We start from the raw sequence: 21,538 nt of genomic DNA on the forward strand, positions 1-21,538 counted from the left end.
TCGATGTGCCTCAAGGAGATAAGCACTCTTTTGCAGGTAATTTTCAATCACCCAACAAACTACCTGTTTAATAATTCATCACATTTCAGTTTGGGGCCCTATCACATAGCTCCTTTCAGTGTGCCAGATGTTGGATTCTAACTGCCTGCAATCTCACACACAGGTAATATAGAGGGAGGGCTTTAGGAAAACGAAGGAAAGAGAGCACCTGCTTTGACTCAGTGGCTACTATTGGAAGTGGTGGGAAGAAATCAGGAATAAAAATGAAAGCTTTATGTTTCTTCAACAGGCCCTGCTGAAAATAAGAATTTCTTGAAGATACTTGGAAAGATAAGACTGCTATTTGAATCCTTGTGATAAATTAAATATGCCAAACAATTTTTAGCAGATAGGATTGGTGCATTTAATACTTATTAAGTGATCATATTAAAGCAATAATTTTTACATCGGCTTACACTAAAAAAGTAATAGTTTGTAATAGATTAAATCATCAATAAAAATAAAGTCTATTCTAGTTAAAGTATCTATTTTACAAATTTGACAATACCTGTTCTTGAGTGGGGCAGTAGAACAGAGCTTTTAAGGCAAACTCACCACTATTCAAATGCTACATGTGATACTTAAGTAGCTAAGTCACCTTATAATTGCAAACACATGTTCATTTCTCCACTTTAAAAGGAAAATAGTACTCATATAGATAGATTAGATAAACTGTTTTGTTCCCAGGTTTAATTCCTTTCCTTTCCTTTCCTTTTTTTCTTTTCTTTTCTTTTTGAGATGGAGTCTCTGTCACCCAGGCTGGAGTGCAGTGGTGCAATCTTGGGTCACTGCAATCTCTGCCTCCTGGGTTCAGGTGGCTCTCATGCTTCAGCCTTCCTGGTAGCTGGGACTACAGGCACATGTCACCATGCCTGCTAATTTTTGCATTTTTAGTAGAGATGGTGTTTCACCATGACGGCCAGGCTGGTCTTGATCTCCTGGCCTCCAGCAATCTGCCTGTCTCAAACTCCCAAAGTGTGTGGATTACAGGTGTGTGCCAGTGAACCCAGCCTCCTAAATTTAATTTATTTAAAATGCACCTTGGATCATTCCACATTATTGTACAAAAATTTTCCTTCCTCATTTACAGTTTTATAGTATTTGACTGCATGAGTGTACCAAAACTTATTTAATTAGTCTCTCTGTGATTGACAGTTTTGTGGTGACTATCACAAGCATTTCTGGAATGAATCACTTTGCATATATGTCATTTCATACGTGTGTGTGTGTGTGTGTGTGTGTGTATATACTTGCAGAATAAATTCCAGAAGTATGTAAGACTATACACATTTATAACTTTGGATTTTTTTTTTATTGCATCAATACATATTCCCACTACCAATGTATGTGGACCTTTGTTCCCGAAGAAACCACAGTAAAAGCATGTGTTATTCATTTTGTTGACTTTCCTATATGCTAGAAGACAATAATGTCTCAGTGTAGTTCACATATGAGTCAGGTTGAGTATTGTTCCATATATTTAAGAGCCATTTAAATTTCCTTCTCTATAAACTGCTCATTCATTTCTGTTGGACCATTGGCCTTTCTGTTATTCATTTATTTAACTTCTTTATACATTAGAGAGATTCACCTTTTATTTGTTTTATATATATGTATATAACAAGAAGGAAAATCATGGGATTTTAAAAATAATTGATATTTTATTACTTGTTTGCTAGGACTGCCATAATAAAATACCACGGACTAGTGGCTTAAACAACAGAAATTCATTGTTTCACAGTTCTAGAGATTACAAGTCTGAAATCAAGGTATTGGCAGGCTTAGTTTCCTCTGAGGGCTAAGAGGAATGTGTTCCAGGCCTCTCTCCTTGGCTTGTGAGTGGCCATCATCGTGTTCACATGGTGTTTACCCTGTATGTGTGTTGGTCTCAAAGTTTCCCTTTTTTTTCTTTGTAGGGATACCAGTCATACTGGGTTACTGCCCACCTTAATGACCTCATTTTAACTTGCTACGTTATAGCCAGAGAATATTGACAAGTTATAAAATTTACTTCTCTAATCAGTTACTGACGGGCACACATCCCAAATCCCTTTCACTGCTAGGTCTTCAGTGAAGCAGTGACAGTTAGATATTTTTCATGTAATTTTCTTGGGAAGACATAAAGTGACATGTTAGCTCTATTTTTGCACCTTCAAAATAAAGTCTAAAACACTCTGTGGGTATTTCACAAAGCTGGTTAACTGATTTATTTATTTTTTACACTTTGCTGCAAAACTGCCATTTAAGTCATATAATCTACTTGCTTGCTAAAATTAACTCTCTATGTTTTGTCCATTTTTACTTTAATGATGTCTTATCCTTACTACCACCAGATGCTATGTCAGACAGGTGACAAAGTGTTTTTTAACAAATATCTTTTACTGATATAAAGATGATCTCGAAAATAAATTACTGCAGTATACAACTACAGAAATTCATAAAGCAATTGGCATTAATCGGACAGCTTCTGTGTGCTAAGGATATTTTTGAGAGCTTTGTACAATTCTGAGGGGTGCTAGAATCCTCATTTTGCAGATAACAAGAATCTGACTGAACTAGATTAAGGGATATGTCCGAGAACACAAAGCTGATAAAGCGGAGATCCAGTATTTGAATGAGGTCTGTGAAACGCATAAAAACCAAAACACTAGTCAAAGGTAGCCACAAAAATAAGAGAATCAGGTCATCCACTTATATGAATAATAGGTTTCACCCAATTCTCATGGAAATGAAGAAAGAAAAAAAGTCATGTATTATTTTGCTAGTCTGTGTTCAAACTGTCAGCAGGATTGGTTCTTTATGAATGCTACAAGGAATTAAGCTGTTCCAGTCCTCTCTCCTTGGCTTGTAGGATGGCTGTCTTCCCCTTGTGTCTTCATACTGTCTGTGACCCACTTTTTTTCTCCCACTATCAACAACACGCAACAACAATAAAAAAAAAAAAACAGGTTTGGAATTGGCATAATACGGACGCACTAAACCACAATGAGTGGGTCTGATCTGTTGCACATGGCAGAGGCCAGCATGCTGGGGGTTGCCCCACGTGGACGTAGGCTTGTGTGTCAGAACCAACAATCCAATGAATCCAAATAGTTCTCCACTGAGTTGCACATAGAACATGAGTGTAAGAAGTTATTGAAAAGCTACAGAAAACAACGTGAAGTTTTACACCGAGAGTTGATTGAAACACTTTCAAATTGGTGCAGGTTTTCTTTCTTCAGGTTTGAAATGAGAAATGGGAGTTGGAGAAGGAAGTCTTTTTTATACTCTTTTTATGGCCCAGTCTTTCTTTCTAAAACTTCAGAGAGAAAATTTTATACAGGGAGTGTTTGAAGTTCTATTTTAAGTTTGTGTAGTTAGGTATTCATTCCTTAACCATGGTGTTAGGCCCTACAGCTAAAAACATAACTGTCTAGAGGTCTTGTGATAGTTAGCACTGGTGACAAAGCATTACTACTCACCTTTTTGATACATTTAATTTCTATTTGTAGGAACAAATTTCCATCTGGTATCATTTTTCTTTTGCCTGAAGAATTTTCTACATTTCTTCTAGTGTACATCAGTCTGTGATACATTCTTACAATTTCTATTTCTCTGAAACAATCTTTGTTTTTTCTTCATTTTTGGAAGATACATTTGTCTGGTAAAGAATTACAGACTGATAGTATTTGTTTTGTTTGTTTGACTGCTTTTTTTTTTTTTCCTAATACTTTAACGTATCTCTGTATTGTAGTCTGGCTTGCAAAATGTCTTAGTGTATTCATGCTGCTACAACAAAATAACATAGAATAGGTAGTTTTTAGGCATTAAAAATCTACAACCATCTGATCTTTGACAAACCCGACAAAAACAAGCAACGGGGAAAAGATTCCCTATTTAATAAATGGTGTTGAGAAAACTGGCTAGCCATATGCAGAAAGCTGAAACTGGATCACTCCTTATACCTTACGCAAAAATTAACTCAAGATAGATAAAACACTTAAATGTAAGACCTAAAGCCATAAAAACCCTAGAAGAAAACCTAGGCAATACCATTCAGGATATAGGCATGGGCAAGGACTTCATGACTAAAACACCAAAAGCAAAGGCAATAAAAGCCAAAACTGAAAAACGGGATCTAATTAAACTACAGACCTGAACGGCAAAAGAAACTATCATCAGAGTGAATAGGCAACCTACAGAATGGGAGAAAATTTTTGCAATTTATACTTCTGACAAAAGGCTAATATCCAGAATCTACGAAGAACTTAAACAAATTTACAAGAAAAAAAAACAAACAACCCCATCAAAAGGTGGGCGGAGGATATGTACAGACACTTCTCAAAAGAAGACATTTATGAAGCCAACAAACATATGAAAAAAAGCTCATCATCACTGGTCTTAGAGAAATGCAAATCGAAACCACACTGAGCTACCATCTCTTGTCAGTTAGAACGGTGATCATTAAAAATCAGGAGACAATAGATGCTGGAGAGGATGTGGAGAAATAGGAATGCTTTTACACTGTTGGTGGGAGTTTAAATTAGTTCAAAGGAACTAATATTGGAAGACAATGTGGCTATTTCTCAAAGATCTAGAAAGAGAAATACCATTTGACCCAGCAATCCCATTATTGGGTATATACCAAAAGGATTATAAATCATTCTACTATAAAGACAGATGCACACGTATGTTTATTGCAGCACTGTTCACAATAACAAAGACTTGGAACCAACCTCAGTGTTCTATAATAGAGACCAGGAGGAACAGGCTGAAAGGAACAGGAGGGACCAGTGAAAAGCTACAGCCCTAGTCATGGCCTTAGGCAAGCAGACCCAAGGGGCTCGAAAGAGGGAAAGGCCTGGGTTAGCTGCCAGTCTGGCAGAGCTTGCTATGACTGAGGCCTACTGGGACACTTTAAAAGAGATTGTCCCCAGAGGAGTGGACCACCTCCTCGTCCTTGCCCACTGTGCCAAGGGGATCACTGGAAGGCACACTGTCTCAGGGGATGAAGGTTCCTAGGGCCTGAGGTGGCTAACCAGATGACCCAACAGTAGGACTGAGGGTGCCCAGGGTAAGTGCCAGCACAAGCCATCACCCTCACCGAGCCCCAGGTAAAGCTAACCATAAAGGGCCAGGAGGTCGATCTTCTCCTCGATACTGGCACGGGCTTCACCATTTTACTCTCCTGTCCTGGATGGTTGTCCTCCAAGTCTGTAACTGTCCAAGGAGTCCTAAGACAAGCAGTCTCCTGATACTTCTCCCAGCCCCTAAGCTGTAACTGGGGAGATATACTTTTCTCCCATGCCTTCCTCATCATGCCAGAAAGTTCCACTCTCTTACTAGGGCAGGACCTGTTAGCCAGAGCAAGAGCCATTATCTATATGAACATCATCAGGGAGAAAATCCCTCTCTGCTGCCCATTTTTTAAAGTTGGGGTTAATCCCAATGTTTGGGCAATGGACGGACAATTTGGAAGGCAAAGAATGCATGCCCAATTTGAATAAGGCTAAAGGATCCCACCTCTTTTCCTTACCAAAGACAGTACCTCCTAAGACTGGAAGCCAAAAAGGGACTACAGGATATTGTAAGGAACTCAAAAGCTCAGGGTCTAGTAAAGTTCTATAACAGCCCTTGTAATACTTCAGTTTTGGTAATACAAAAACCTAATGGGCAATGGAGGCTGGTGCAGGATCTCAGGCTTATTAATGAAGCTGTGATCCCTTTATACCCACCACTACCCAACCCATATTCATGGCTCTCTCAAATACCAGGAGAGTTACAACGGTGCACAGTCCTGGACCTTAAGGATGACTTTTTCTGTGTTCCATTACATCCTGACTCTCAGTTTCTGTTTGTCTTTGAAGACCCTTTAGACCAGAATTCTCAGCTCACCTGGACTGTGTTACCCTGGGCTTTCGAGATAGCCCCCACCTATTTAGCCAGGTTCTAGCCTAGGACCTTAGTCATTTTTCACATCCAAGTACCCTAGTTCTTTAATATATGGATGATTTGCTTTTAACTGCTAATTCAGAAACCCAGTGTCAGCAGGCCACACATGACCTCCCAAACTTTCTTGCACCTGTGGATATAAGGTTTCCAAACCAAAAGCCCAACTTTGTAAGCAAGAGGTAAAACACCTAGGGCTTGTCTTGTCTAATGGCACTTGGGCCCTTGATGGAGAATGTCTCCAACCCATGCTTGCCTTCTCTCCATCTAAAAACCTTTAAACAGTTGTGGGATTCTTAGGAATAACTGGTTTCTTCCGATTGTGGATTCCCAGATATGGTGAAATAGCCAAACCCCTATATACTCTGATTAAAGAAACCCCAAAAGCTAACAGCCATTTAATACAATGGGACCCTGTAGCCGAGGCAGCCTTTCAGACCCTGAAGCAGGCACTACTGCAGGCCCCAGCTCTAATCCTTCCTACAAGGAAGAACTTTTCCCTATATGTTACGGAAATGTTAGGAGTGGCACTGGGGTTCTCACCCAGACTCGGGGGACCACACCACAACCGGTGGCATACCTAAGTAAGGAAATTAATGCAGTAGCAAAAGACTGACCACTCTGCTTGCGGGTCATAGTCATAGTGGCTATACTTGTCTCAGAAGTGCTTAAAATAGTGCAAGGGAAAGATCTAACTGTATGGACTTCACATGATGTAGCTGGAATTCTGGCCTCTAAGGGAGGCTTATGGCTATCTGACAACTGCTTACTCAAATATCAGGCCTTAAGGCTTGAAGGGCCTGTACTTCAGCTGTGCACATGTGCAGCCCTCAATCCAGCTACTTTTCTTCCTGAGGAAGGGGTGAACAAAGAACATGACTGTCAGCAGGTTACAGACCAGAACTATGTGGCTCGAGAGGATCTCTTAGAAACTCCTATAGCCAATCCTGACCTTAACCTATACACTGATAGAAATTCATTTATGGAAAATGGAGCTCAGAAGGCAGGATCTGCAGTAGTCAGTGATCAAACAGTGCTTGAAAGTAATTCCCTTCCTCCTGGAACTAGCGCCCAGCTGGCAGAACTAGTAGCCCTCACTCGAGCTCTAAAATTAGGAAAAGGAAAGAGAATAAACATGTACACAAATTCCAAACATGCTTACCTGGTTCTGCATGCTCATGCTGCCGTGTGGAAGGAAAGAGAGTTCTAACCTCGGCAGGAACTCCCATTAAATATCATAAGGAAATTTTAGACTTATTACAAGCTGTCCAAGAACCCAAAGAGGTAGCAGTCTTACACTGCCAGGGTCACCAAAAAGGAGATAAGAAAGAAGCAGAGGGCATTCACCAAGCTGACCTAGAGGTAAAAAGGGCAGCTAGATAAGAATTTATAGAAGGACCTTTAATATGGGAAAACCCTCTCCAGGGAACTAGAGCTCAATACTCAATACTCTACCTCAATACTCAACTAGAGGTAGAATGGGCAATCTCCCAGGGACACAATCTTCTTCCTTCAGGTTGGCTAGCTACTGAGGAGGGGAAAGTACTCCTACCTGCTGCCAGCCAGTGGAAAGTACTTAACACCCTACATCAAACCTTCCATATGGGCATAGAGAATACACTCTCTCCCCTCAGACTCCCTCTCTAGGCCCATTTTGGGAAGGACCATTTTTGGTTGTTCTGTCTACGCCAATGGCAGTTAAGGTGGTGGGAACTGACTCGTGGATTTATCACACTTGGTTGAAGCCTTGGACACCTCCTGAAGAAAGTCATAAACCCTCACTCCGCAGCCTGAAGTTCCAGGAGACAACCCTTCATACATCTGCAAGCCATTGGAAGATTTACATTTGCTCTTCTGACGAGATCCCCAGGAAAGTAACTACTCATGAGTCTAAGTTACATCCTGGCATTAACAGTACTATTATTCTTAACTTTACTATTTGTGGCCGGACTCTATGCGGTTGCCCCTACGGATTGGCCTAATAGCGCTCCTCCTCTCCTTCCTAGTGCCCCCCATGACAATTTACACCGAATCTCAGGTGCAGAGGCTTCTCTTGCCAAGGCCACACCATACTTAAACCCCAATTATTCCTTTCATAGTTGGGGGGGAGCGGAATAATAGGAGACCCTGATACTGGCATTGGAAGTGTTACCACCTCTACTCAGTTTTATTATAAGCTATCTCAGGAGTTAAATGACAATATGGAAATGTTGCTAATTTTCTCTGCAAAAGCAGGTTAACTCTTTAGCTGCCATAGCTGTTCGATATAGAAGGGCCCTGAATCTGTTAACAGCAAAGGGAAAGAAGGAAACTGTCTCTTTCTAGAAAAAGAATGCTGCTACTTTATAAACCAATCAAGTGTTGTCTCAAATAAAGTTAAGAACTCAGGGACCAAATCAAACACAGGGCTAAAGACCTCCAAAAACCAGTTTCATGGCGCTTGTTTAACAACCAGCTGTCCTGGCTCTACCTTCCCCTAGGCCCATTGGTAACCATTTTATCATTGCTGGCCTTCGAGCATCTTATCTTTAACCTTCTTGTCAAATTTGTTTCTTCTAGAATTAAAGCCATAAGGCCACAAATGGTCCTGCAAATGGAACCCTGGATATCCTTGGCTCATAAGTTCTATCGTGAACCTCTGAATCAACCTGCACCCCTGGAAGACTACCCTCTGGAGGAAACCTCAACTGCAAGGCCCCTTCCACACCCCAATTCAGCAAGATGTAGTTAAAGAGCAATCGATGCCCCGTGTCCCAACAGCAATTGGACTTTCTGGTTCAGAGGGGGTACTGAGGGACTGTGTGAGTCCACTAGGAGTGTGGTTTCAAAGGCAAGAGCTTCCCAGCACATGCCTCCATCCACACCCCTATCCGGGAACCTGGAGTTCTTTGTCTGACTTTCCCATGCATGGGCTAGGTAGAAATTCCAGGTGTGCTTTTTTATTCAAAAAGCACACAAAAAACTCCAGGAGGAAGGGCCTCTGTTGCAGACCTAGCAGCCAATCCAGTATCAGAGTCAAAGATCAATCACTCCAGTGGAAGTCTGAAAGAACTCCTGTCATTGGACGAGAACATGAATGGGACAGGAATAACTCCAAGGTTAAAAACCCACTGCTCCTTACCCATATGGATTCCTCCCTTGGATCCCCTCCCATGGCAGTGTGGGAGCTCTCTCTTCTTCTCTCTCTTTCTCTCTGTCTCTGTCTAATAAATTGCTCTTTGCAAAACTCTTTGGGTCCACAGTATTTATTCAAATGGGAAGCTCACTGTGCCTCCGGGGCCCTTTTCCCCATTCCTGGGGCAAGAGAGGCCAAGGACCTGGGCACATAAGGAAAAACATCAGATCAGCAAACTGGAAGCATCTTCGGGATGCCCCTCAGCTCTGCTCCTATCCCCCAGTTACATCTTTGATGAGCATAGGAAGGGAGTTGAGCCCCTGCTCCCCTCCCCGGTTACACTGTCTTTATATTACAGAAGATTTTTTTTATAAGGGTATTAATTCCATTCACAGAGATTAGAGCCTCCATGTCTTAATAACTTTTCAAAAAGCCCCACCTGTTTCCTTTAGAATTTCTTTCTTTTTTTTTTTCTGGAGAGTCTCTCTCTATCCCCCAGACTGGAGTGCAATGGGGTGATCTCAGCTCACTGCAACCTCTGCCTCCTGGGTTCAAGTGATTCTCCTGCCCAAGTAGCTGGGATTACAGGCATCTGTCACCACACCTGGCTAATTTTTATATTTTCAGTAGAGACGGGGTTTTGCCATGTTGGCCAGGCTGGTCTTGAACTTCTGACCTCAGGTGATCCTCCTGCCTCAGCCTACCAAAGTGCTGGGATTACAGGTGTAAGTCACCTCACCCGGCCTAGAATTTCTTTTGATTATTCTTGGCCATTTGCTTTTCCCTACAAATTTAATCCTTGGTACTTTTATATTTATTGCTGTTATACATGGCTTCTTAAAATATTTTTTATGAAAAGTGTTGATATAAAAAAACATGATTGACTTTTGTATATTAATTTTGCATATAGTCCCCTTACTGACTTACTAATTAAGAATTTATCTGTAGATTGTTTTGATTTTACAAAGGAGATAATTGTATCATCTACAAGTGAGTTTTATTTCTTCCTTTCCAATTCCTGTATATTATATTTCTTACCTTACTGCACTGTTAAGATCATCTAGCACAGTGTTAAATGGGAGTGGTGATGGTGAGAATTGTTTCATGTTTATGATCTTAAACAATACTTTAAACCTTTTATATTAAATATTTGCTATTATTTTTTATGTAGATAGCTGTCATGAGTTAAACTGCTTTTCCAATTCTAGTTTGTAAAATTTCTCAGACATCAAAAATGTTTACTTAATTTTACCCATTTCTTTTTCTGCATCTATTGAGATAATTGATTTTTTTTTTCTCTTTTAACCAATCAATATGGTGAATTACTTACACTGGTTTTCTAATATTAAAATAACCTTAAACACTGATAATAAAATCCACTTGGCCAATTTAGTCTATTTTTATAAACTGATGGATTTGGATTGTTAATGTTTTATTTAGGATATTTGCATCTGTTTTCATGAGTGACTTTAGATAGGGGTTTTCTTTTTCACAGTCCTGTTGTCAAGATTTTATTTCAAGCCACATAAAATTACTTGAGGTGTAGGTCCCTGTTGTTTTATACTCTGGAAAGTTTTATAATATTGCGCTTTTAAAAAATTTTGAATTGTGATTGAACTTACTTGCAAACATATAGGCTTGGAGTTAACTTCATGGAAAGATTTATTTGTCTACTGATTCGATTACTTTAATGTTTATCTGACATTATAGATTTTTTTCCTTTGAGTCAGTTTTATTAAGTTGCATTTTCCTAGAAAGGCATTCCTTTTTCTAAATTGTATTCTAACTGATTGTGTGTACATTTTCATAATACTCTTAATTTGTTTATTTTCTGATACTTCTTTATTTGTTTATTTTTGAAGTAATTGCAGTTATGCCCATTTGTACATTTCTAAAATTGTTTATGTGCGCTTTACCCCATTATTGCTTGATTAATCTTGACAGAGCTTTGTAACTATTTAAAAAAAACAGTTGTTGGATTTGTGTCCTCTCTATTGACATTTGTTATTCATCTCATTCATTTATATTTATATGAATTCATATCTTTGTTGTTCCCTTTCTTATTCTTGCTTTCGAATAAGCTGCTTCAGCATCTTTATTCCAAAGATCAATGCCTCACAAGAATTAATCAACTTATTGAAAAAATGCTTAATTGGAAGAGGCTATAGACACTTCTGGATTGCAATCCTGGCTCTGTTTCTTCCTAGTTTGGATTTATTCGTTTATTAGCTGATGACTTACATCATGTATATTAACAGAGATAAAAACAGAAATTGACAAGTAAGCTAAATATTTTAGGTGACGTGTTTTGTGCGGAATCTGTATAACCACTATGTCTTTTGTCCTGACCAGTAAATTTCTGCCAATGTAGCCTTAGATTATGTAAGTTTTGTTGCCAACCACATTGCAAACCAACTCATATTGAAATTACTGTTAAGTAAGCTATTTAATTTTTCTCATGAGTTTTTACTAGATGGAACATTCTCCTATCTAGTACTTTTTCAGTTGACCAATTGTAAACGGAATTGAAAACATTGTAAACAGAATGCATGTGAATACTAAAATGCTTTTTATATAAAAATTTGTAACAGAACTAGTGCTTTATAAATTTAATTAGGAAAAATATCAAGAGAATATTATGACAAGGATATGTAAGACACAGATTTCTATTTGACCTTGAGCTCTTGTATTTGTGCTTTTACATAGCAGATTCTATCATGGCTATGGGAAATAAATCAATCCTTGATGTTTTTCATTTTTTAATACTAATTTTCTCATTTATCCTTAAGAATTTATAAACCAAAAAGTATCTGAGACAGGGATCCATCAATTTAGAGGTTTATTTGACAAGGTTAAGGACCATGGCCTGTGACACAGCCTCAGGAGGTCCTGAGAACATGTGCCCAAGATGATTGGGTTACAGCTTGGCTTTATATATTTTAGGGAGACAAAAGTAACAGGCGAGGACTTATACCAGTACACGTAAGGTATACATTGGTTCGGCCCAGAAAGGTAGGACATCTTGAAGAGAGTTTGGGGTTTCCAAATCATTGACTGATTCAAAGATTTTCTGACTGGCAATTGGTTGAAAGAGTTAAACTCTGTCTGAATAGTTGAAGTCAGCTTGGGTTAAGAAATGGGGGTGGGTTGTGGAAGCCATGGTCCCTGTTTCCAGGTAGTAGGCTAAAGTAGCAGGTTGATGGTGAATGTCTCTTACCAGGCCTTAAAAGGTGTCAGACTCTCCAGAAAAGACTGAGTAAGAGAAGGAGATTCTCTATAGAATGCAATTTTCCCAAGAGACAGCTTTGCAAGGTCATTTCAAAATATGTCAAATAAATATATTTTGGTATAAAATACTTTGATTTCTTTTAGGGCCTGCTATCTGTTATGTTATGCTATATCAGAGTGAGGTTGTAATTTGGTATTTTGTTGCTATAAAGAGTCTGTCTAGTCAGTTTTAAATCTCTGTTTTAATGTTACTGTTGGTCTGTTGTGTCTAAACTCTAACGGGAGCAGGGTATAATGAGGAATGTGTAACCGTCCCTTCCCGTGATTTTCAGGTTTCTTTGGGAATCCCTTGGCCAAGAGGGGGGCCATTCAGTCAGGTGGCTTAGAACTTAATTTTGGTTTACAAATTCAGTTTATTCTAGGCAACAAACCTTCCTGGTTCTACTCCATTGTCAAATCAGTCTTGATGGGATCTGATTTATGGAATAAAAAAAAAATCAACCACAGTTGATTTATCCTATTTACTTTTATAGCCATGCCATTCTTTACTTGCATAATGATCTTCTTAACTAACCCATTTAATCCAATATTTAAATAGGAGGAAATTATGGATGGGGAAAAGGGATTTGAATTCCACTTTTGAATAATTTTGAGGACTATGGAGCAAAGAAGTCACAAATACAAAATATGCTGCTCAAAGGAGAGTGGAACATATTTGTTAGTGAGTTTTTGATTATTTTTTAAAGCAATACAGAATTCGTCTTTCAACTCACACAAATCCAACTCAATGGGCATTTCTGAGCAACCTAATCAAAACAATTTCTTAGAATTTTGTTTGTTTGTGTTAAGCATGTAGCATCAATTACAAAATACTTGTTGAGCTCCTTTTATGTGATAAGATCTACCGTGTCCTATAAATCTCAAATATCAATTTCCTTCTTTAAATCTACAGCTTTAATTTGAGATCTGTGAAGCAGAACTGAAAGTCAAGCAAGAACAACAAAAGAGTTTACCAGAGACTACTTTTAGAATCCAGATGCTATTGTATCAGCAGACTCTCCTAATGTGCATCTTAAACCAGGCTATAGGTATTCTTGACAATTACATGAAAAAATTTAAAGGCTTCTCTAAGCTAGAAACAGAAAGACAGCATAACGCTGTAGAAAATAAGCATGTTTTAGTAAAGAACAAATCACATAAGCTTAATAATGTTCAGAGACAGAATTTCAAACCTTAATGGTAATGCAGGAACAGTAGACAAGCCAAGCTAGCTTCTCTCAGAACTTCACAGATGCAAAGAGAATTGCTTTTGGAAGCTGCATTAACTATTTCAGACCACTAGGGTAACCTTAAGTAAATGACTGTTTCAATGTTCCAGTAGCACTTAGTTTACTAAGGCAGTAAATTATCCCAACTCTGAAATTCCCAAACTGCTTCTAAATAGCTGTAGCCTGTAGCAAACCAGCAGGATTCTTTGTCCTCTAGCTTTTCCACTGCTGCCTGGTTGCTTAAACAAATGCCCTAAAACCAAGCATTAACATTTGCCAAGCATTTTGAAAATGAAATGTACCTAAGACAGCCCTGTGGGTGCCTGATTTAATTCTCTTTGACTCTCTAGAATAAGGCAAGAAAATTAACAGTTGATTGTGCCAGTTGTGCCAAATATTCACTGGTACGCAGGGGAAAAAATTGAGGAATAATTCCTAGTTAAGAATTGTGAGAATTTCATAAATGGAAAGTATAAAAACATGCTAAGTTTCCCTAGGCCTCATCCATTATCCACACATACACTTATAATCACTTATTTATACTTCATTATTTCAAAAGAGTAAAACTGTGAAAAATATTTGCTAGGATACAAAGTACTCCTTTGCTAAATTGGCTAGTATTCTTGAGTTTTATTACAACCAGGCAGACATCGATGTTAGCAAAAGTGTGTCCCATGTAAGCACACTTTTATTATTTGGGATTAGGCTCCTAAAAAAAAGAGTAATAGCATGTGGCATCTCCATTATAAGAGATCATGCACAGCATATCTCCCTTCTGTTAGAAGAAGCCTCATAACCAAGCAACTTGGAAAATGTTTGAAAGTTTTTATATAAATATTGAAGAAAAACTAATAGCGTTCCATAATTTTTTTTCCAATTAGGAAATAACACTAAAAAAGCAGAGGAAGGATTATGTACCACAGCCTCCTGGTAATGGATATAAATAAAATTCAATATTTAAGTAGATGCACTTCTATCTTGATATGCTATTTCTGTCAGATTCTGGCAATGGTTCTGATTCTAACAGTAATTACTGGTAAAGAATTTAGCCACCACTATTTAGAAAAGTGGCTTTATTGAATTTACAAACAAGGCCCTACAATTTTCCATTTCCTTAGCAAGATAGTAAATCAACCAAGCTCAGCATGTCATCATGACTATAATTTACGTGATGTGACTTGACAGTTAAGATGTACTGTGGTAATTTCTAAGAGCTTGCAGTATTATTGTAGTATCAGAAATTTATATGGTTCAGTTATTAAGGCAAATTGTTTCATTCATACCAAGATGCCTGACAGTAAACCACCAAGGGCTTCCACATTACATTAAAAAATGTCCTCCATATTCAAACGATTTGCACACCCTGTTACTGTTATTTTGTTCACTGAATGGAAACTGGAGCACAGGCAGGAACAGCGTTTTGATGTGAAAATGATTGGTAGGGGAATATAAAGTGCTTCATTGTGGCTTATAAGAAAGAAACAGTTCAGCCAGGATAAGGGAAGTTATCTTCAGGAACCGACAACTGCTAATGGGATGTCCAAATTCTTTGTTCTGATTCTATCAAATATTCCATTTCCTTGCTTTCCTTCTGTCAGTTTGATTGTCAGCCAACAGAAAGAAAATGCATATGACCAAAGAAGAAAGGATGGAAAATATGGTAAAGTATATTTCAATTATAAGCTACTTTATAAGTTTTGCCATCATGTAAGACATTCGACCTCTGAAATTCATCCAATTTTGACCTAAAACTCTTCTTGGAGCTCCTCAGAGTGGTTTTTTTTTTTTTTTTTAATTGACAGTATATTTTTATTTTTATTTTTTGGCAATTTTAAGAGGTAGAAATTCAAGTCTTATGTGCTATTTTGTTTTTTAGGGGACTACCGGAGTTTCCTAAATAGAATAGGATAAAATGACTTCTTCCTGTAAAGGGCCTTGCAAATAAAAGTTTAATTAGATTTTTTTACAGCTATTGAATTTTATACAACATATGCTGTCTCTTAAAATACAAGTTCATTGAAAATGTGTTTTAGACATTTACACATTTTTTGTAATAGCATTTAGAAGCCTGTTAAAAATAAGAAACTGGCCATGAGTTAAAAATGTTTCAGTCAGCCAACACCACCAATTCCCACTCACTGAGTAGCATATGAGATACTAAGTTTTTCTATTTCAATACTCACATCACATGCAAGAACACCATGGACTATGCATATACTTTTATTTGTTTAATCAGTGATTTCTTCATAAATAATGCTATATTTTTAAGGTGTAAACTAGGCTTAAACAGCATCAATTCATGAAGAAATTTTTCCATCACAGCTTCTGGGGTGATCAGTTACTTTAACTATCAGCTGAGAAGGTATTAACTTTCACAGAACAAGCAAGTATTCACATTTATAAATAAGCCACCAAATTTTGTTTCCAACGAAGTATTAGGCGAGATAAAACAAAATTCTAAACCCATTATATCTATCTAGATAGATTTAATCCACAATAGAAAAAAAAATAGGCCTGTATTTCTGAGGCTGCTACATTTGTTTATCTGTGTATGTTTTTACATATGTGTGGGCTTTAAAACAAACATGTGCTTCCAATCTGGCACTTTTAGGGTAGTTTTGTCTGAGCTCCAGGAAATATGTTGTTTACATAAGCCTAGTGGCAAGCATTTAATTAGTTATGTAATCCATTTCTTTTTCCAATTAACATTCATATCAGGTAGAAGGAAAAGTAAATCTCTTGAGTATCAATTTTGAAATGAAATAGAAACAGATGAGAAAACTTCAGTAAGTATTCCACCACAGACAACTCCAGAAAACAGCTCTTTCCACATAAACACAACACAGTTTCTTCCAATAGCTATAATTTGCTTTATGAAAATACCCTAGAGGCTTCATTAATTTATTTACCCATTCAAAAAGTTTACACAGAACATCAACTCCACAAAGTTGCATACTAGGGATGCCCTGGCTGGTTAAGATCTTGTGTAACATGGGGAAATGCCCAGCTCCATGTGATTTAGCTGGCTCTGGCAATCCAACATAGTGTGTAATTTGATTTCATCTTTCTTCAAATGAATTACCAACTAAAACTCATTCTCATGATCAGTCAGTTAAAGCAGAATAGCGGGAAGCAAGCGTGGACTTACTTTGTTTCCCAGATAGGGAGCCGGTGCGCTCCAGTAGTAGCCGTGCCGCAGGGCTTGCCGGGCCTCCGCGTTACTGATGCTGATCTGCTGGGGTGAGTCCGAGTCGTCCCGCCTGGGAGCCACTCGAATGTGGCCAGAAAGGTCAGTCAGATACCAGCCACTCATATCTTGTATCTTAGAGAAAACACACAGTCATCATTAATTTTAAAAAACCAACCAACTAGACAAAAAAAACTATCAGCTTTGCTCTTTCCTATTCCTGGTCATGTCCGCTTTTGGAAATTAACAAAAAATAAAAACAAACAAACAAAAACTAAGAATATTTAGAAAAAACATGCTGGCTTATGGTGGCTCACACCTGTAATCTTGGCACTTTGGGAGGTCGAGGCAGGTGAATCACTTGAGGTCATGAGCTTGAAACAAGCCTGGCCAATACAGTGAAACCCGTCTCTACTAAAAATACGAAACAATCAGCCGCGTGTGGTGGTGCGCGCCTGTAATCCCAGCTACTTGGAAGGCTGAGGCAGGAGAACTGCTTGAACCTGGGAGGTGGAGGTTGCAGTAAGCAGAGATCTTGCCACCGCACTCCAGCCTGGGCAACAGAACAAGACTCCATCAAAAAAAACTAAACCAAACTCAAAAAATCATGAGCGTTGTGAATATCATTAGATATACGTACTCACTTAGGTTTCCATTGCTTATTTTTTTTCCTTGATGTTTCTAGGAGTTTCCAAGATATTCGATAATAATCTGTTTTCATTAAACCTATGCTTTTTAAAAAATGTGGTTCCAAATATCACTTTCTTAAAAATAGAAATTCACTCAAAGTCATACAATGGTTGTCACATACACTTAATCAAACAGTTGGCCTTTCAGTTCCATATTTTTCACTCCACTAGTAATTTCTTATTGCTCTTAGAAAAAAAGACTTGAAAAAGTGTTGCATATGTATTAGTAATGCAGAGGAAAAAGACAAACTATGTAAGTACCTGAAAGGTGGTTTTTCATTCAGTATTTCCACCCCTCCCACTTTTTAAAATTTCTACTTTGAGGCATAAGGATATTTGAACCCAACAGCTTGTTGCTATGACAGCATCTCGCAATACTGTATGCATTCCTTCAAATAGGGCCGGAACTGCTGTGGGGACCCCACAGCCTAGATCCCTGGCCCAGAGATGGAAGGAACCTTAAAGGAGGAATCAGAAAATGCATAATGATTTGTTTTTACATCTCTATGCTCCAGCCAAGATCAGGCCTACAGCTAATTTAAAGCATCCTCCCTAGTCAGGACAAAACACTGATTACTGAGGGCTTAGGCTACCAGCTGCCAGGAACCTACCAGACATGCATGAGCTGCTTCATGTTGTGGGTCATGGGAAGAAGAATGCTATGGGTGACACTATGTGGCTGAAATACTTAAAAAATGTTCTTCGTAGACTATTTGACTCTGCTTATCCCAAAGCTGTGAAATCACTGAGATTCCCTTGGTCAAACAAGAAATAGAAACCAGGTACAACCTGTTGACCTCCTAGACAATAAGTAATATATTCCTTGCTCTTCTTCCCTTCTAACATCACCCTTGAGGCATTCTAAGACAGTTGAGTGGGATTCTGTGTCTCTAGCATCTGATGATCAAAGCTTGAGTACCAGCTCTGTCCCTTGGCTGGCTATGAAACTGTGATCTATCAGTGGAGCAGTCTGGAGGGTGGGGTGGGACTTTATAAACAAAATGAGGAAGTTAGACTAGATGTTCATTTGTGGTTGATTCTTTGAAGTCTGCTCTGAAAGCAATATATTTGATAAAGTATAGATAATATTTCATAATATTAGGCTTGACTTAAAAGCACTGCAGGCAGAGAAAATATGAGATAGCTCTGTTCAGGATTAGTTCCCTGATTAAAGTTGAAAGGAAGAAGTGTTTAGGTAATAGTTTATCTAAATAGTAGTCTTTATAAAACACAACACTGCTTATGTCAGTCCTCAGCTCAAAATTCTTCAATGACACTCCAAGTAAAAGATCTCAAATTCTTAGCATATTCAACCCTATAAGTTCTAGTTTCTCATTCCCCCTCTAGACTTCTCTCTCTCCAGTCCATTTCCTACCATTATGCACTCTTAAGTCCAGCCATATAGGCTGTATGAAATTCCCAGAAGGTCCTATTTTCCTTTGACACTCTTCTGAAGGGAGACAAAATGCTCTCTGTATAGAATTGAAAAGGCAGTGGGTAGTGTAGGCAGTGAAAGTAGAAAGGTAAACACATTTATGTTAAAGAAACAAAATTTTAGTTGCAATTAAATAGTTTAAGTAATAATTTTTCAAACCAACTATGAATGAAGGCATTGCCTATATTTAATGTCCCCTTTTAACAATGAAATAGTCTAGGCAACAAGAAATAGTAACTAAGCTGGTGGATAACATGTATTATGTATATAGATGATAAAACATTTTTCTCAACTTATATGCAAAAATACTGGTAAATGGAAAATAAAATTCATATCACAATGTCACGTTTTCTCTGTTAAATCATGCACCCTTGGAGTTGAAACTTTAATTGCATTTTTGTTTCATATAGTAATCATGGAAACTGAAAAGACTATGTCTACCTATTCTAAGAAATTCCAGCAGTATTACAAATACAACCTCAAAGGCTTTGAGCAAAAATACACAATAGTATTTGAATACAATTTAATTATTTCTTCATGTAACTTTATGTAGAAGTTCACTATCAGAAAAAAAAAATTCCACAAAAGAACAATGACAGCAACAAAGAAGGCCGATGGACAAGCAAACAGAACCAAATGGTGCTTGCTTACTTTGCCATAGGTCCAGTAGGAACTCTGACATCTGTTTGAAACCCCTGAACAGAAGCACTCATCACAGCCTTTCCAATTATCCTCTTGCAAATTGAAGAAGCCGGGTTTGCAACGACTACAGTCTCCTCCTTCAACATTCTCCTGCAAATAAAGAGATGTGTCAGCAACACAGGTATCTTTCAAATTTATGAGCTGTGTTCATGTCTGTATAAGGGAATATTAACTGTACATTCTTCATTTTACCCTCTCAACTAAAGTATAATGATATTAAAAAAATCTGCTCCAAAGCTGTATATTAAGCTGTATCCTCTCTAACTAAACTGGTGAGAAAGATTATTGGATGCAAATCTACTCTCGTAAAAGTGACTATTTTGATCTTCGTGTATATTAAGAGGGCAGAGTAAATGTCATGATAGATACCTGTGCAGGAATACATTTGATTTAGTAAAGTGGGGTCAGCTAGGTTCACTGTTTTGTTACTGAGCTACTTCATTTAATTTTCTGGTAAAAATTAAAGACATTAATATATCGATATATAATAGAACATTGATATTATACCAGTTAGAAATAATTTTCACATTTCAGATTAAAAATATGTATACTTGAGGCAAGCATAGGAACTTGACAGGTAGAGAAACTGGGATAAAGATCAGACAAAGTAGAAAAGTAGCAAAGTTTTCCCCTGGTTTACTTTTATAGTGTTTCCTATAACACATCGGTACAGTTAGTCACATAGTGATATTATGGGAAAGATCTATTCTCATTCTATGACTGCTCTCCACCAGATTGGTTTCATTCATTCTAATCTCAGTATACTGAAAAATCGTTTGTATATAGTTGAGCCTAAAATGTGGACTCAGGCCAGTGAAAGCTGACCATATAATGAAAAACTGGGAAAGATGTCATCTCTCAATTTAAAGAACAGTTGATCTTGACTAATACTTCTAAATGAAGGTGTCCTGCTTTCCAGGAAACAGATTTGCAATATTCCCTACACGTGCATTTTCTCTACATTTTCCCTCTTCCTTGAATTCCCGTTTTAGCAATTCTGAAGCTTTTTAAAAAATTCCCTTGCACAACTAATTTCTCTCTCAATGATGCTTTCATTTTTTATACATTGCTCTATCACAACTACAAAAAAGCGTTGTTCAAAGATTGTTCTCTCTAGTTATCTGCTGTAATCTATTCAAAGGTAGAAATTCTGTCTTACTTATCTTTACAGTCTGAGAAAATAACATAGTTCCTGGTACAGCAGTGAGCACTAGCTTCATAAAATTTATTAAGTTTAAATAAATCTCGACAGTTAGGTTTTTCATGCATAGCAAAGTTCTATACACATAGTATAAGCTTAATAAAAACATCTTTAAACAAACCCAGATTGAGCAGAAGATAGCGGTGATAAAATCTGAGAATATATAAGGAAAACCAGAAGAGAAGAGAAAAAATGGCATGAAGAAATAAGGAGAAATTTTTTAAAATAAACAAAGAGGTCCTCCTTATATCTAAGAGAATAATTTATTTTAAATTAACTTTTTGATACTGAATTTCAATGACTCATTTACAAACTCAACCACTTCTATGTGGGAACCTTAATAAGTACTGCCCTAAGATTTTTGCCAGCTTACTTTTTAAGGCAGATTTCAAACATTTTGAAATGATAGATATCAGCAAAACTAATCAAACTAATTTCAGACTTACAGTGACAAATAAATCCCCAAAGCACTGGAATTGAGAGCATCTTCAAAAAGAGTACAAAGCCAAGAAAGATGAAACATATCTGTAATTATGATTTAGCTTATCCCGTTGAGGACACAGTACAGCTGTTCTGTACACTATGTTCCTAAGTGCTTGGTCTAATCTACTTTTCATTTACTCTAATTTGAAAGCTTATAATGCCACTATTCTGAGATTCAGACTAAGTCCAACAATTAGAAATTTGTAGATATTAGTTATATTTTCCTTAGCTCCATTTTAGCCTGGTAAAATGACCTTGAAAAA

At 37.6% G+C, this 21,538-nt stretch overlaps 1 protein-coding gene across 1 annotated transcript in view; it reads right to left on the reverse strand.

The window, feature by feature from the left end:
- LAMA2 (laminin subunit alpha 2) overlaps positions 1-21,538 on the reverse strand; it is an 886,276-nt gene that overhangs the window by 318,061 nt on the left and 546,677 nt on the right. The window contains exons 11-12 of the mRNA XM_064360706.1: positions 19,541-19,681; positions 16,727-16,900 (exon numbers count right to left, since the gene is read on the reverse strand). Of these exons, the coding sequence (XP_064216776.1) occupies positions 16,727-16,900; positions 19,541-19,681 (315 nt within the window). The remainder of the gene's footprint in view (positions 1-16,726; positions 16,901-19,540; positions 19,682-21,538) is intronic.

The sequence above is a fragment of the Aotus nancymaae genome, unplaced genomic scaffold, assembly GCF_030222135.1.
Source record: "Aotus nancymaae isolate 86718 unplaced genomic scaffold, 86718_ANA_hifiasm-v0.15.2.pri h1tg000040l, whole genome shotgun sequence".
NCBI classification, from domain to species: Eukaryota; Metazoa; Chordata; class Mammalia; order Primates; family Aotidae; genus Aotus; species Aotus nancymaae.